We start from the raw sequence: 15,797 nt of genomic DNA on the forward strand, positions 1-15,797 counted from the left end.
CCTAGGAAAAGTTAGCATTGTTATTGAATAGCACAAAATGCCACACAGAAAGTTAGTCTTCTCAGGGTTGGCCTTTGTATTTTTGTTGGTTGAGGAACAAAAACAGGGAAAAATGGAAAGCTTTTGAAAAAGTGATAACAATAAACGAAGACACCGATTACAATATCCGACATTTTCAACACGTGTTAATATATAAACTAGCTGCGTGCCCGGCGTTGCACGGGCTACCTAAAAAATGTAAGAGCAGTCCAGTTGATGCTTTTGTAGTACACTGACACTAGTTTCTAGACAAATGTGTCAGGGGCTGTAATAAATGCACTGAGAATCCTACTGGTCAGAAAACAAATTGCAGTAAAATTATAAGCTTGTCATTATTTTCCGTTAAAACACAAAATATGATGTCTTAATTGAATATTTATGACTTGAATTTCTCAATGAGGTTGTTTCCTTTAGTCAAAAGTAATTAATTTGCAGATTACGGCAAAATAATCGAAAAGTAAACCACTTAAACACCCTGATTACAGGAAAAGCCTCAAAACAAAAGCCTAATTTTATTTCTTTATATTCGAGAAAAAAAATTGCAACAGATGTTTCTTTTCAATGATTTTCTTCACGCTGTAAATTTAAATAAAAGCGTTCATCCGGAAAGTTGAGATGAAGCACTGAATAATAATTTGAATGGAGGAAAGCCTTCAAAAAATAGGGATTTTATTTTGAAATCTAAGAGTCATAATTAATAATTTTTAATTGATATCTCCGCTAATTATTATCGGAGGATTATGTTAAATAGCCAAACATGAAGACGGGAAGATGACGAATCCATCGATACCTGGTTCGATGGTCAGTTCACTGTCGTTCGGAAGAAGAAGCTTGGACATAGATAGATAGATACTCAGATTTTATATGTATAAGATGTTCTGGGACTTTGTGATTCTGGTAATATTAAGCGAATGATAACATTAACTGTGATCACATTAAGCGGCGCCTACTGTATTAGTAAGTATTTCAAGCTCTAATTTTGAAGCCTGACCCTATGATTTTCTGACAAGTCTCCAAGTTTGCACGTGAAGAGGTAAAACAGCAAATGCCTGAGTTTTAAGCCTTTAAATGACAGGACGTTCTCCAGAAATGTGATTTACAAATCCCCATCACGTTGGCAAAAGGTCACAAGCAACAATGGTAATTATATTGTACAGAAGCTATTCTTAAATGTTTTTAAAAAACGTAGTTTTTTCTTCCTCTTCATAAATGGACAGAACTTTCTACTAGACTGGATATATTGCTGCAATATGGTTAAAACATTCATATCATAAATGAAACTTTAATCTACTTTAAAAATTACAAAACCTTTTGAATAAAGCTTTCTTATTCATAATTCTGTTCAGACGAATGAAGTTAAGACATGTGAGTAGTGATCTTGGGGGTATATCTACAGGGTATAAGCAATTCATTCCTTACCCATATTTTTCGTAGGTTGTTAAAAATTATCATTTAAAAAATTGCTTAAATCTGGATCCAGTAAGGTACAATAATTTTGTATAAAAAGTCGTTGTACAAAACAAATTCAGTAGCTTGGCAGAAAGCTTTTAACATACTTTAGAAAATGTAAGCCAATTTTTAATGTTTAAAGACTTTGAAACCCTAAAGATATAAAATGTACTAAATACTTTGAAACAATGGATTGAAACAAAGAAAATGTCTTACATCTCTGCTTTTTACAAAAATATCTTGGGCAGCGGCTGGGCCAAATCCGGTAAGAGACTTGGCAATGGTTTGATGCATGAACATCTGATGACACTGGGAAAACACAGAAAACGCCAACGCTTTCAGCTGGTCTTTCCGCCTCTCTGAATTTTCCATGGAACCCAGTCTTAATATAGAATCTAATGTAACAACCTAAGAAAGAAAGCATACAAAAAGTGAAAGGTTAATTTCATCAAATACTAAGACTCAAATTTAAACTACTGTACTTAAATGACTAATAGTAGTTCGTCAATATGACCTACTAAAAGACAAAATAATGAATTAAAAATTAAAAAAATAAATAAATAAAGGCTTTTAGTAAAGGTAGAAACACACATCAATATTTGCTAATTAAATAGTAAAAACAAAATTAACAATTTTACATTGAACTTAATCATTAAAATATAGGTAAAACTAAATTTAAAATGAACGAGAGAAAATGTTTAATTCAATTAATCTTTCACTTCAAAGCATACACAATAAGCATAAATCATTAATTTCTAACCTATATTTGTACAATATGTACAGTAGACCCTCGTTTTACGCGGGTTCATTTTAGGCGGTTTCAATTATACACGGTTTAAGATTTGACACCTTTATTTTAATTTACACGGATGAGTTTCGGTTTTACGCGGATGCAGCACTGCAAACATATAAAATTTTCCCCTCTTTCACAATCCAAACTCCTAAAGATTGCAGATTACGCATAATCAACTGCATTTTGCATGCTAATCATCGACCTTGGGCCAGTGGAGACATTTTATGCGATGGGTTCCAGAACTCTTTCCAGAAGTAAAGTTATTAAACTCACACAGTTCAGAACTCACTGGAAGAAGAGCTTTCAGGAGTGACAAAGGGAGGACAAAACCGACGAGGATACCCACATCGGTGACACACAACCAAAAACGTTCACATTGAAAATTTTGAGCCATTCCTAGACAATAGAAATGATCTTTCTGATTTGTTAGTGAAGGAAGATTCCATCATGGAAACGACACAAGTGATCATGGATACGTTAATGCTCTGCAAAGAACTACAGAGAAAAATTCTTAATGACTGCCAAAAGACTATCATAGCCAGCTCCTCTTTATAAACAGAACACGAAATTAATTTATGCTTTCTTTACGCACGTTGTGCATAAAAATCGATATAAGTACACATGAAACTTATTATACAATTAGTCATCACTAGAATGAAGTTATTTTGTTATCTACGGATTCAGACCAGGGTTGGCCGGATTGGACCCAATTGGGTTGGACCCAATGTTTTTTTTTTTTTTTGAAAAAACCCATTTAAAAAAACCCATTATTTTGCCCACTTTTGGGTTTTTTAAAATTTTCTGAGAATTTTTTTTCAAAATTAATTAATTTAAATACTTTTACAATTTAAACTCCTTTTTTAATTGTTCTTCACCACAGACAATGGACATAAAAATGAATTTTGAACTTTAATAGCATTTCTTAACTCTTAACGGCATTAAAAAAATGCTTCAAATATTTTAAATAATTATATTAAATTTTTTTCTTTAACTGGTCAAAAATAACTCAAATTATCTTGACTAAGTCCTGTCACGTCTGATTTTCTCAATATTTATAGATTGTACCTACTCGAGCTAAAAGCTAAAAAGCTTTCATGTGAATTATTTTCTGCAAACCAACACGTCACAAATCTCGAATAAACAAGGTATATTTTTTAGAAATTAACAGGTTTTACAAACGGTCGGACAGAAAACAGAATAGGATATACAGTATTTTCATTATCTTACGAAAAAGTTTATTATTTCTTACTCTGTACATAGAAATAGAAAAACGGGCAGCATAAAATTCAAAGAAATGTCTTGATTAAGCTGGAATTCAGTAAAAAGGGATTTAAACGACGTGAGGTTCTATAGTAGTTTTGCATAATAAAATGAAATACAATAAAGTAAAAAAGTAGTAATTAAGATTTATCACTCGAGAAGTAACTTTGCCTTAACTGTTGGTAATCATGGAAACTAAAAAATCAGAAACTTCACTATATTTGGGCTTTGTAGTCTTTTTTACTTTTCTTCAGAAAATGCTGAATTTTCCAGCTTTTTTTACCCCAAGACATTTTTGTTCTTTGTCCATATACTTACGCTACAATATGCTACAAGTACCCCACATTTTCCCTAAAAAAAGACAAAAAAAACCACATTTCTTTTAAAAAACCCAGCTTTAGTTGGGTTTTTTTGGGTTTCATTTAAAAAAACCCAAAAAACCCTGGGTCCATGGGCTTTTTTAAAAAAAACCCTGGGTCCATGGGCTTTTTTAAAAAAACCCGGGTTTTTGCCAACCCTGATTCAGACCCCTATTTTAACCCTAGTATTAGGTCTCAATTTACGCGGTTTCAATTTATGCGGCATTTCCACGGAACGTAATCCCCACGTAAAACGAGGGTCTACTGTATTTAAATAATGCATTATATATTTATTTATAGTCAATTTGCAAATTTTCAAACACAAAAGTACCTGCAAATGAATGTTGTTCTTTATATGCTCTGGTAAAAATTGCAACATGTGTGTATAGGAACGCATGAGCCCCAGGCTCGCCAACCGATAAATATCTCCATCGGCCGTTCCATGAGTGAAAGGTTCAACAATATAAATGACAATGGTGGGAGTTTGCTGACAATCCTCCGAATCGGCCGAATCTGAAGATGACGATGTAGACGAGGGGGCACACTCATTGGCAGATGCAGAATCTGGTCTAGAATCTGAAAGAGCAATGCAAAATAAATAACTTTTTTTTTAAGAGCAATGCAGTCAGACCTCAATATCAGGTCACCTGCTTATAAGGTCACTAAGTCCTGGCTCACCGAATAGGAATTCTTATCAGATATATCGTCGCCTCAAAGCAACACTAAGACATCTATCCCAGGAATAACACTAAGATATCCTACTGTTGCTCTGAGGCGACGATATGGGCAGGTCATAAATAGGTCATATTAATCGCTTATAATATCACTTTCGTCTGATTTCTTTGAACAATTTCGGTGCCTAACGGATTCACTTCCAAGAATTTTTCCCAATATACCATCCTTTAAAAAGTGAAAAGTCAGTTTTCCTATTAACGTAGAATATAGTGCACAGGATGCAGTAGAAAGTGAGTGTTACGACAGTCAGGGGCCATGCTAAGGATTTAGAACTGCTAGCCAGTAAATTGGCCAAATTTTGAAAGTATTAGCCAAATGTCAAAAGTCTTAGCAAAAGACTAACTTTGCCTGATTTTAATGTTTTTTGTTTTTCTCTTTTTTTTTTCTGTAGAAATATTTGATCAGAGAACAAAGTATAGTTTTATAGAATATTAAATGCAAGCACTTACGTATACTTTCAAGATGTAGCAGATAAATTAAATTAGAAACTTATTCACCAGTATTTTTTTTTTTTTTTTTTTTTTTGCCCTTTTGAATTTTTGACAATGTTTCGAAGATCAGGGAGTTTTTTTTCCGGGGAAATTTCTAAGAATTTTCTGTTTGGCAATTAATTCGTCACATCCGAATTTCTTCGCCAAATTTACGATTTTATCGCATTTGACTCAGAGGCGAATTCTTAAAGCAGTCCCTAGAGGGTGATACTTAAATATGAAGAAGTAAAGCAAGCATTCAGCATTTACATATCACTTTTTTACAGAAAATACTTAGAAATCACTGGGGTTAAATTAAAAGAAAAAAGGCATCAATCCTGTATTAATGATAATTTTAATTTCAGTAAGTTGTACGTCAGTTCTTTGAGTGGGCATATTTGTATGCAGCTTTATTATAAATGAAAGTTTTAAAAAAATATTTCAAAATTTCTGATTGATTCCAAAAATTTTAATTGGTTCAAATTGGTGAAACTATTACAACCTAATTAACTGATTTTGCAAAGAATTAATGAAAAACCATGCTTATTCCACAATAAATGTATATGAATCCGTTATAAGGTCACCCCACTTATTAAGTCAGTTTCGTGAAGTCCCGAGGGGTGACCTTACATCCAGGGACCGATTTACACACCTGGGTGCCCTGGGCACTGACAGATATGGTGCCCCCCCCCCCCCACACACACAAAATATGAAGGTAAGTGTTGGATATTATTTCGATAGAAAGAAAACTTTAAAATATCGATTTCATACAAAAAAAAAAGTTAATAATTAAGATGTTTTGCAAAGAAATTATTTAATATACATAAATCTAAAATAATTTTATGGTTTTCATGTTAGAAATTTTTTTTACAGTCGCAGACGGAAAAACTAAGATACAAATGGTAAAGGTAAATCATAATGTGCTTTCTGCGCATCAATGATTCTTTATATATTTCCTCCTTTGTTTTCTTGTTGTAAATTCATCTATAATGTCCTCATAATCAAGTTTTAGGTCAAACTTCCTTCTGGTGATAATAGAGCTAATAAAGATAATTTACCATCAGAAATGAGAGTACACAAAGGACACTTAATTTTCTTCAATAGCGAAAATGATCGTTCTCCACAACAATTGGCTAATATGCTTTCATTTAATTAAAAAAAAATTGTCAAATGACAAAATTTTTTTGTTTCCTTTAGTTAGAAGCCCCGAACACCGGTGCCTAAAAAAAAATGATGACAGAAATTTGGTGTTCCCCTTTCCTTTGGTGCCCCGGGCCCCGAATGCCCTGCCGTAAATCAGTCCCTGCTTACATCGAGGTCCGACTGTATACAGAAAATTTTTAGTAGAGAATTATAATGATTAAAATATTCATAAAAATTTATTCACTGTACCATACCTGCCAACCTCCGAGAAAAAAAATCCGGAAGATTTTTTTATTTTTATCCACAAGATTTTAACGCAAAATAAAATCAAACAGGACACCTACCCTCTTTACATTTAACAATATATTAGTTATGAATTTCATATCAATTGAAATTACTTTCGTTTAGTAAATATTACTTTTATTGCTTTCTTTAAAAGTTTGGAAATAACATTTGTTACTCATCTTAAAAAAAGAACGAAGCAAAAACAGCTCGAATTGAGAGAATGAGAAGATAATTGGCGCCGAAATTGTGCCCCTAGTTGCCCGCCGCGACGCTTGCTTTGATTGGATCCCGATGAAGTCATGCGCTGTATCACTCAGTGACGTCATAATCTTGCCCCGCTTCTTCTCGTGCCATTCTCTTACGGCAACCTTTCCTTGGCTACTTGGCCTAAAACGCGGTGCCGCGTTCCACAAAAGTACCGTTAGCGCCAAAATTGGCGAGATAATTATTTTCCCTACAAAACGTGAAAAATCCGGAAGATTTTGCTCATAACCGGAAAAACGGAAAAGGACATAAAAATCCGTAAAACTTCCGGGAAATCCGGAAGGGTTGGCAGGTATGCTGTACCAAATTGCGCAAAAGGCAAACTGTCGAGCTGTCAAAGGTGGCTCTATATAAAACTTAATCAACAAAGGAACTAAATTTTAGAACATACCAGGTTCTGTTTTAAATGCTGGTTCTCTGTCAATGTTCTCTCCTCCTGTTGATGTTGTTCTAGGCGAAGCAGCAGTTGGAGGTTTATCCGGAGTTTTAAGAGCAGGAGGAGATTCTAAAAGACTGCTATCAAGAGGCTGTGTTGCTAAATGTGGTGCTAAAAGAATTTTCTTGTAAGAATACAAATCTAACTATGTTGAATAGCACTTGAAAAGGCATCAATCAAAAAGTAAAGAACATCAAAATATTTAGAGGGAAAACAAAATAACTAACTAAAAGAACTGAAATAAGTATTTATTTCACAGAACAATCAAAAACCACTTTTAAATGGAAAGTTTTGTTTATCTTACTTATTAACTATTATTGGAAAACCTTAAGGTTATTATGATTTAGATTAGAAAAGCTTAACAAGGTTTCACTAAAATAAAATAAAAAGATGTATTTTCTGACCCCACAAAAATATAAAGAGATTAGAAAATACGTATGTATCACACAACAAGATATTAAATTAAAATTGAAAAAAAAAAAGACCATGACTGCTTGTGGTTGTGAATCTTATGGGGCAGAACACAGGGGCGTAGCTAAGGGGGGGGTTTTGGGGACAACCCCCCCCCCCCCGAAAAGTTAGTCTCAAAAAAAAAGAGAAAAAGAAGAGAGAAGAGAAAGAAAAAAAAAAGAAGAAAAGGAAAAAATTCCAAGCGATTATACACACACACACACACACATATATATATATATATATATATTATATATATATATATATATATATATATATATATATATATATATATACATATATATATATATATATATATATATATAAATATATATATATACATATATATATATATATATATATATATATAAATATATATATATACATATATATATATATATATATTTATATATATATGTATATGTATATATATATATATATATATGTATATATATATATTATATATATATATATATATACATATATATAAATATATATATATGTATATATATATATATACATATATATATATATATATATTTATATATATATATGTATATGTATATATATATATATATATGTATATATATATATATATATATATATATATATATATATATATATATATATATATATATATATATATATATATATATATATATATAAGAAGTAACCCCCCCCCCCCGAAAGTCGGGTCTAGCTACGCCACTGGCAGAACATATATGTAAAATTTAAATGCGTACATTTATATTTTTTCTAGCGTGGAAAATGAAAGATAATCACAACTAAAAGTTACTGGTTTCAAAAGCAGGATCAAGATGAAATTTAAAAATCCTTCTGAAAGCTTTAGATCACACTGAATTATAAGTATTTTATCAGTTAACAAATAGAAACTGACAACAGACAAAAATTTTAAATCATTCAGCTTTCTTTCCTTGTTAGTGACTTGGAATAGTATTTAAAACTGCTTAAAACAGGGTTACAATTTAAGTTCTATATAGCTTAGAAACTTTAAACAAATTCCAACAGATCCAGAAAATTTCGTTCTTTCGATTGCTGCTAATATTTTAATTAAATGTGCAAGTAGTAAGTTTTCCAAAATTGCAAAAGATGCTAACTTTCAGTTTTTAATTCATATCTCTGATAATTACAGTTTTATAAAGACAAGAACTAGCTAAAAACACTCAATCAAGTGTTCTGTTAAAAAAAAAGAATTATCAAAATTGGTTTATCCATTTAGCAGCTACAACCACACACAGACACAGAGATACGTCAAACTTATAACCCCTTCCTTCTGCGTCAGGAGTTTAAAATTGACAAAAAGGTTTGTTAATATTTAATACTAGTGATACCCGCACGGCTTTGCCCGTAATAGAAAAATCAAAAGCTCTATTGGTTCTCCGGTATATTTACAAATAATGTATGGTGAATTTTCTCGCCAGTTGGCTTGTACCCATCTTACGGTTCCGCGTTATGATAATTTCGTATCTCGCCAATTGGCTTGTGCCCATGATACGGTTCCACGTTATGATAATTTCGTAATTTACTCGTCCATCTTATGATATTTTTGTTCTTAAAATTGGAATAGAAAAAGAACCACATCGAATTTTTGAAAAATCGCTTCGAGGTGCACACCTTCATGCTACATACTAACTTTGTGCCAAATTTCATGAAAATCGGCAGAACGGTCTAGGCGCTATGCGCGTCACAGACATCCTACAGATATCCTACAGACATCCAGACATCCTCTGTCTCATCCAGACAGAGAGACTTTCTGCTTTATTATTAGTAACTAGTGGCACCCGCACGGCTTTGCCCGTAATAGAAAAATTAAAAGGTCTTTTGGTTCGTCTGTATATTTACAAATAATGTATGGTGAATTTTCTCGCCAATTGGCTTGTGCCCATGTTACGGTTCTACGTTATGATAATTTCGTAATTTATGATAGTTTTTTTCTTAAAATTGGAATAAAAAAAGAACCACATCGAATTTTCGAAAAATCGCTTCGAGGTGCACACCCCCATGCTACATACTAACTTTGCGCCAAATTTCCTGAAAATCGGCCGAACGGTTTAGGCGCTATGCGCGTCACATACATCCTACAGACATCCAGACATCTAGACATCCTCCGGACAGAGAGACTTTCTGCTTTGTTATTAGTAAAGAAGACAAAACAAAATAAAGAATGAAACGAAATACATTAGTACACCTAATAAATAAATAAGGAGAAATAATTACCTAAATGATAACGACAGGCCTGAGCGTAAAGTTTAAGTCTATTAGCAATTGGTCCATCTCCAATGAGACTAAACCAATCATCAACGGGCTCATCGGCCAGTTTCTTCGCAGTAGATTTCCCAACCCTCATTATACCGTCTCTTAATACTTTGGTTATAGGGCAGTGTTTTCCCAGCTTGCACAGCTCGTATATCGTGCTCAGTTCTTTGAAAAACTTTTTAATGTGGGTCAAAACAAAATCACTGTCTGGAGCCACGACAACGTACGCAATATCCCTGCTGGTTGTGTAGGGCTCCAAAAGGAGTTTGTCCTGAAAAGAGATAAAAATTCATTTATAATTTTCAAGTTCATATTTTCTGCATATTGCATTCTAACGTATTTAACACCTAATAATGGAAAAACCAGTTAAGGGGACACTGGACGTTCAAAAAGAAGAAATCTTTGTCAAATTTTTGAAATTTTTATTTTTTTAATTTATTTGAATATACAAATACAAATGTGACGACCAGCAACAGGCACTGGGCCCAGCTAGGCTGGTCCTAGTCAATTAATGAGTCCCCAATGAAGATCAATGGCCCTCTTAAAGCTATCCACTCCCTTGCTCATTACCGCCTCTTCCGGTAAGCTATTCCAAGTGCCCACAACCCTGCTAAAGTAGTAGTTTTTCCTGATTTCCAAGTTAGCCTGAGATTTAAATAGCTTAAAACAATGACCCCTCGTCCTGCTTTCCCCGCAAAAATTTAATCCATCTACATCTTTCATTTTGATAAATTTAAACAACTGAATCATGTCCCCTCTGACTCTCCTTTGCTCCAGGCTATACATGTTAAGCCTATTAAGTCTGGTATCATAATCTAAATCTGAGAGTCCCTTTACTAATTTAGTTACCCTTCTTTGAACCCTTTCCAATACAAAAATATCTTTCTTCAGATAAGGCGACCAAAACTGAACAGCATACTCCAAAATATGAATTAGCATACTCCAAAATATTGAATACTCCAGCATACTCCAAAATATTGAATATTTGAATATGAGGACAATTTTGTGAGTTTTGTTTTATTTATTATAGTATAGAGAATGATTTAAAATAAGTTTCAGTGTTGTGAAATCAAATTAATTACGCTAAGGACTTTTCAAAGTTTTGTTAATTATTGTTAAGGTTATTTACATTTTTTTAAATAATTGGTCTTCTAATTGAAATTTTTTAGTGAAATTTTATAATTAAGCTTGTATTAGTGTTTAAAGTATATGGTTAAAATTTCATGCAAATCCATCAATAATTAAAAAAGTTTGTTTTCAAGGTCCAGTGTCCCCTTAACCAAGTAAATAAAAGTTGTCAGTTTTAAGTCAAAATGAAAAAAAAAAAAAAAACAGATGCTGCATAACAAATGCTTTCCTATAAAATAGTCATTTATAGGAAAAATTTGATTTTTCTTTTTCTTTTTGGACAATAAAACTTGTCAGATCATTAAATTTTTACTTACTTTGCACACACTATTTTGCACAATTTAAGATATATACTAGCTGCGTGCCCGGCGTTGCACGGGCTACCTAAAAAATGAAAGCCGATAGAAAGATGCGCCAAAGTACATCATTTGTGACGTATAAAGACCACGGCTTGTTTGAAAAATCGGATATTTTAAAAAATTAATTAAAAAATAACTGTTGGGAAAATAAAATTATTTTCTGGGTCCTTGTCTTTTTTTTTTTTTTTTTTTGCTTGTTCTATCAATTTCTGTGACTAAAAGTAGTACTCTTGTTTGAATTAAACAATCCCATTATCAAAATCTTCTCACCAAGATTTATATCAGTGGGAAGTGTTTGCCAAGATTGTTTATATTACACGAAAACAGGAAAATTCACATTCTAAATCAGTACTATGCAAACTAATAATAAATTGCATGTAAATCACTCATTTACTTTACGACGTGAAATAAAACTTAAATGCTTCATTTATTGTATTTGTTATGATTCCCTAAAGTATTTTAGGTCGAATACTCCCGAAAGAAACATTACTTAATTATTTGAATTGAGGAAAGCCTCAAAAAATCACGCACGAAACAAAGACAATATGAAACGTTAAATTAGCAATCGACGGAAAGTTGAGATGAAGCACTGAAAAATAATTTGAATGGAGAAAAGCCTTCGAAAAATAGGGTTTTGATTTTGAAATCTAAGAGTCATGATTAATAGTTTTTAATTGATAGCTCCGCTAATTATTATCAGAGGATTATGTTAAATAGCCAAACATGAAGACGGAAAGATGACGAATCCATCGATATCTGGTTCGATGGTCAGTTCACTGTGGTTCGGGAGAAGAAGCTTGGACATAGATAGATAGATAGATAGATACTCAGATTTTATATGTATAAGATTGTACATTTTAGTACATAAAATGAAAATTACACATGTTTAAGCACCATTGAGCAAAATTAAGCACCTTGAACAGCCCTCATAAACAAAATATAAATTAAGCATGTTTTAAGCATCTTATGAACACCATACATGCAATTTTAATTTAGTTTACTATTTTTTTCAAAGCAATTTTTCTTGGGTCCACCTCTGATGCTGATGTGGTGTTTCTACCAGAAATTAAGGTACATTAAATTTTACCTTAATTCAATAAATAAGAAAAGCAGTACAAAACACTAATTGCCACAAATGGACTTCTATTGAAACCTAATGCGATTTTCAAAAAGCATAGAATAACACATTTTCATTACTATTTACCAAAAAGCAGAAAAGTTACTCCAAGTATTTTATGGAAATAATCAAAAATTAAGATTACTTTTATTACGAAAAAAAATACAAACCCAATATTTTAAGGCAAATGGTGACAATGCTAGCCAATCCTTCTCATAGCCCACAAGGAGAGAAGGAATAGGCTGAGGCTCACACTGATCTTCCGTGCCTGAAAAAAATCAAGAAGAAAAATGTATAAAGACTTGATCTAAATGAATATAAATTTCATAGTACAGAATACAATAAAATGCATAGTAGTTAGACATTTTTATTTGATAAAGCAAAGAGCATTTTTTTCTCTAAGTGCTTCCCCTAAAGCTGCAATAAGAATCAATTTAATTAGTTTTTGAATTCTTTCTCTGCTCAAGGGAAAAAACAATGGAGAGAAATATCTTAGTTCTACCAAGAATTCTAGCCATCAGTACAATGTATATATTTTGTAAACCTGCATTTGAAAACAGGGTTTTTTTTGTTTTTTTTAACACGAAAACTATCTTAAACATAAATTAAATGCTATGTGAAGCAGAAGAAACTACATTATACAGTCGAACTCGCTTATAAAGAGTCCTGATTTAACGAGAACTCCGATTTAGCGAGGAAATCAAATAGATTCGGTTGGTACAATGTTAAGTGTATGGGAGCATAACTTGCTTTTAAAGAGCAAACCCCGCTTAAAGCGAGCAAAATTTTTGCATTTCATAACATTTTTGCTGATTTCTGACTCAGAAAATACTATCCTATTTTTGGGAAAATTCCATAAACATTTTGAATTTGACCGACAGTTATAAATTCAACATAAATCCTGAGAACAACAGTACTCGACATAATCAATGGCTTCGGAAATGCAAAACAAACTATTTTTGAAACCACGGATGGAAATGACGATGTTTTCCAGGCTACAGGTTCCTCGAGAACAACAAAAAAGAGACGATGAGACAGATTGCAGAAAAAAAACTAACTTATTTAGTACTGAACAAAAATATTAAAAATAAACGATTTATTTTATGAACTGCAGTTGTTGACAACGAGCAAATATCGTGGTCCCTTCGCACTCGTTATAAACAAGTTCAATTGCACTAACGTGAGCAAGTAAATGGCAGTATCTGCAGAAATGAATTTTCAACGCGTTTTAGATTCAACACTAACAATACAGGAACGTTGGATTCAAGACTCTTTTTAGCGGAAACTAAATAAGCAAGCTTGTACAGGGGTAAAAGTGATCGACTTGTCACATATGGGACATTTTCCACAAAAAATATAGGACAAATATAGGACACATTATATGAATAGTTTCGTTATGAAAAAAGAAATAATATATACATATTAATTTATTTTTATCAATGATTTTGTTTTAAAAAAACCTCTCAAACAAAAGTATAACTTACACCTGAAATGACTTTCCTGAAGTTGAAAGAATAATTTTTGAAAAAAGTGTACTTTGTAGACAAAAAAAAAAGTTAAATTTATTGATAATTAACACAGCAACTCACAATTTTTGCAGGGATAGAAGTGTCACAAACATAGCTTATATAAATAAACAAAAACTGTCTTTGTGTTGAGAACTAACAGGAAATAACCAATTCTTTGTAGCACAAATATACAAATATTTCGTTCTATAAAATTCCTCAAAAGAAAAGATTGCAAAAAGACTTTTAGAACATTCTGATCAGAAAATGTGCACACAAAAATATACCCGTGAAAACAAAAACCGAAAAAACCCACGCTGGAAAACAAAACAAACTGCTATTGCCAAAGGCAAAATTCTAAAACCAACTTCAGGATTCGTTCTCGAAACTCCACCCACTACAGTGACGTCATATTGTTGTGGCCAATGAGAGAAGATGCTTGTTGCAGGATTTAGTGAGTTGCGTTTTTTAATTTGAAATTCGTTTGCACACGTACTTTCGACGAAAAATCCGAAGTCAGTTTATTTACTGTTGCTTTAAAAAAATAAATTGAATAAAAAAAACAGGAATATAGGAAATATAGAACATTTTCCAAAAATATAGGAAATATAGGACGATTTTCATACTTTTTTTGAAAATATAGGAAATATAGGATATATAGGACCACTTCGACCCCTGCTTGTACGATAAAGCTAACAAATAATAGACGACCAAAATGCAAAAAAATAAAAAACAAAAGAAAAAATGCAGTTACTGCCCTTTACTCGCCCATGGCAGCATTATGCAGATATGTAGAATAATAAAAAATCTAATAAAACACACACACACACAAAATATATAGGATACAAGATTCAATACCTCTTCCTGCAAGTCGATGAAACTGCCTCCATGTTAGTGGACCTAGAACTGGATATGTGACTTCCCAAAGTTTCTGATGGCGCCTCTGTTGCACGGCTTCTTGAAGAACAGGTTGCAATGACCGTAGTAGGTGGACTATTTCTAAATTGCTCACTGGCACTTTAGCTGAAAAAATATCGAACACAAAAATCAAACCGGAGAATACAAAATGGTACACAAACTTTAAAGTGGACTTTTTCCTTTTGACAGTAATTATCACACACAACAAACGGAAATAAAGAAAAACTTCAACTATTTATATTAAAAACAATCTAGGATTTCAATTTCAAGAATAGCCGTAGTTTGTAGCATTAGAAACCACAAGCACTTGAACGTAATTTTCTGGGAAGGGGGGAATTCTGAATTTATCCAATCAAAATCTGTATTTTATTTACAGGATAAAATGTAAGCATGCATGCGTATCTATATTTTATAAGAAGAAACATTAGGCATTTCTCCAAAGGAAAAAATAATAAATAAAACAAAAATGAAAACAAATAGTTTCAATATTGCAATACCGTCTCCAAATTTGCCGAATGGTCAGACAGGATTTACCAAATAAGGAAGTTTTTTGGGAGGTCACAGGGACCGTAAGTGACCCCCATTAGAAACAATTTTTCAAAACAGTCCTTGTATTAGCAAGCTTCATATCATTAAGACTTAAGTACGAGTATCACAAGTGAATGGAAATATTTTTTTAAATAATAATAATAATATAATGCGTATCATTTAAATTTCTTTTTTAGTGTTACTTGAACAGCTCATCCTGAATGAATTTGCTTAACACAAGGAAAGAAAAATTTTAAAGTGAGAAATGTAATTTTTACAGTA

General features: G+C 32.2%; 1 protein-coding gene across 1 annotated transcript in view; it reads right to left on the reverse strand.

Annotated features, from left to right (window-relative positions):
* The window catches only part of LOC129224130 (mediator of RNA polymerase II transcription subunit 13-like), a 154,143-nt gene that overhangs the window by 17,877 nt on the left and 120,469 nt on the right, over nt 1-15,797 (reverse strand). The window contains exons 16-21 of the mRNA XM_054858545.1: nt 14,928-15,092; nt 12,735-12,832; nt 9,922-10,231; nt 7,189-7,344; nt 4,232-4,476; nt 1,705-1,896 (exon numbers count right to left, since the gene is read on the reverse strand). Coding sequence (XP_054714520.1) covers nt 1,705-1,896; nt 4,232-4,476; nt 7,189-7,344; nt 9,922-10,231; nt 12,735-12,832; nt 14,928-15,092 — 1,166 coding nt within the window. The remainder of the gene's footprint in view (nt 1-1,704; nt 1,897-4,231; nt 4,477-7,188; nt 7,345-9,921; nt 10,232-12,734; nt 12,833-14,927; nt 15,093-15,797) is intronic.

This window comes from Uloborus diversus, chromosome 6, assembly GCF_026930045.1.
Source record: "Uloborus diversus isolate 005 chromosome 6, Udiv.v.3.1, whole genome shotgun sequence".
Classification (NCBI taxonomy): Eukaryota; Metazoa; Arthropoda; class Arachnida; order Araneae; family Uloboridae; genus Uloborus; species Uloborus diversus.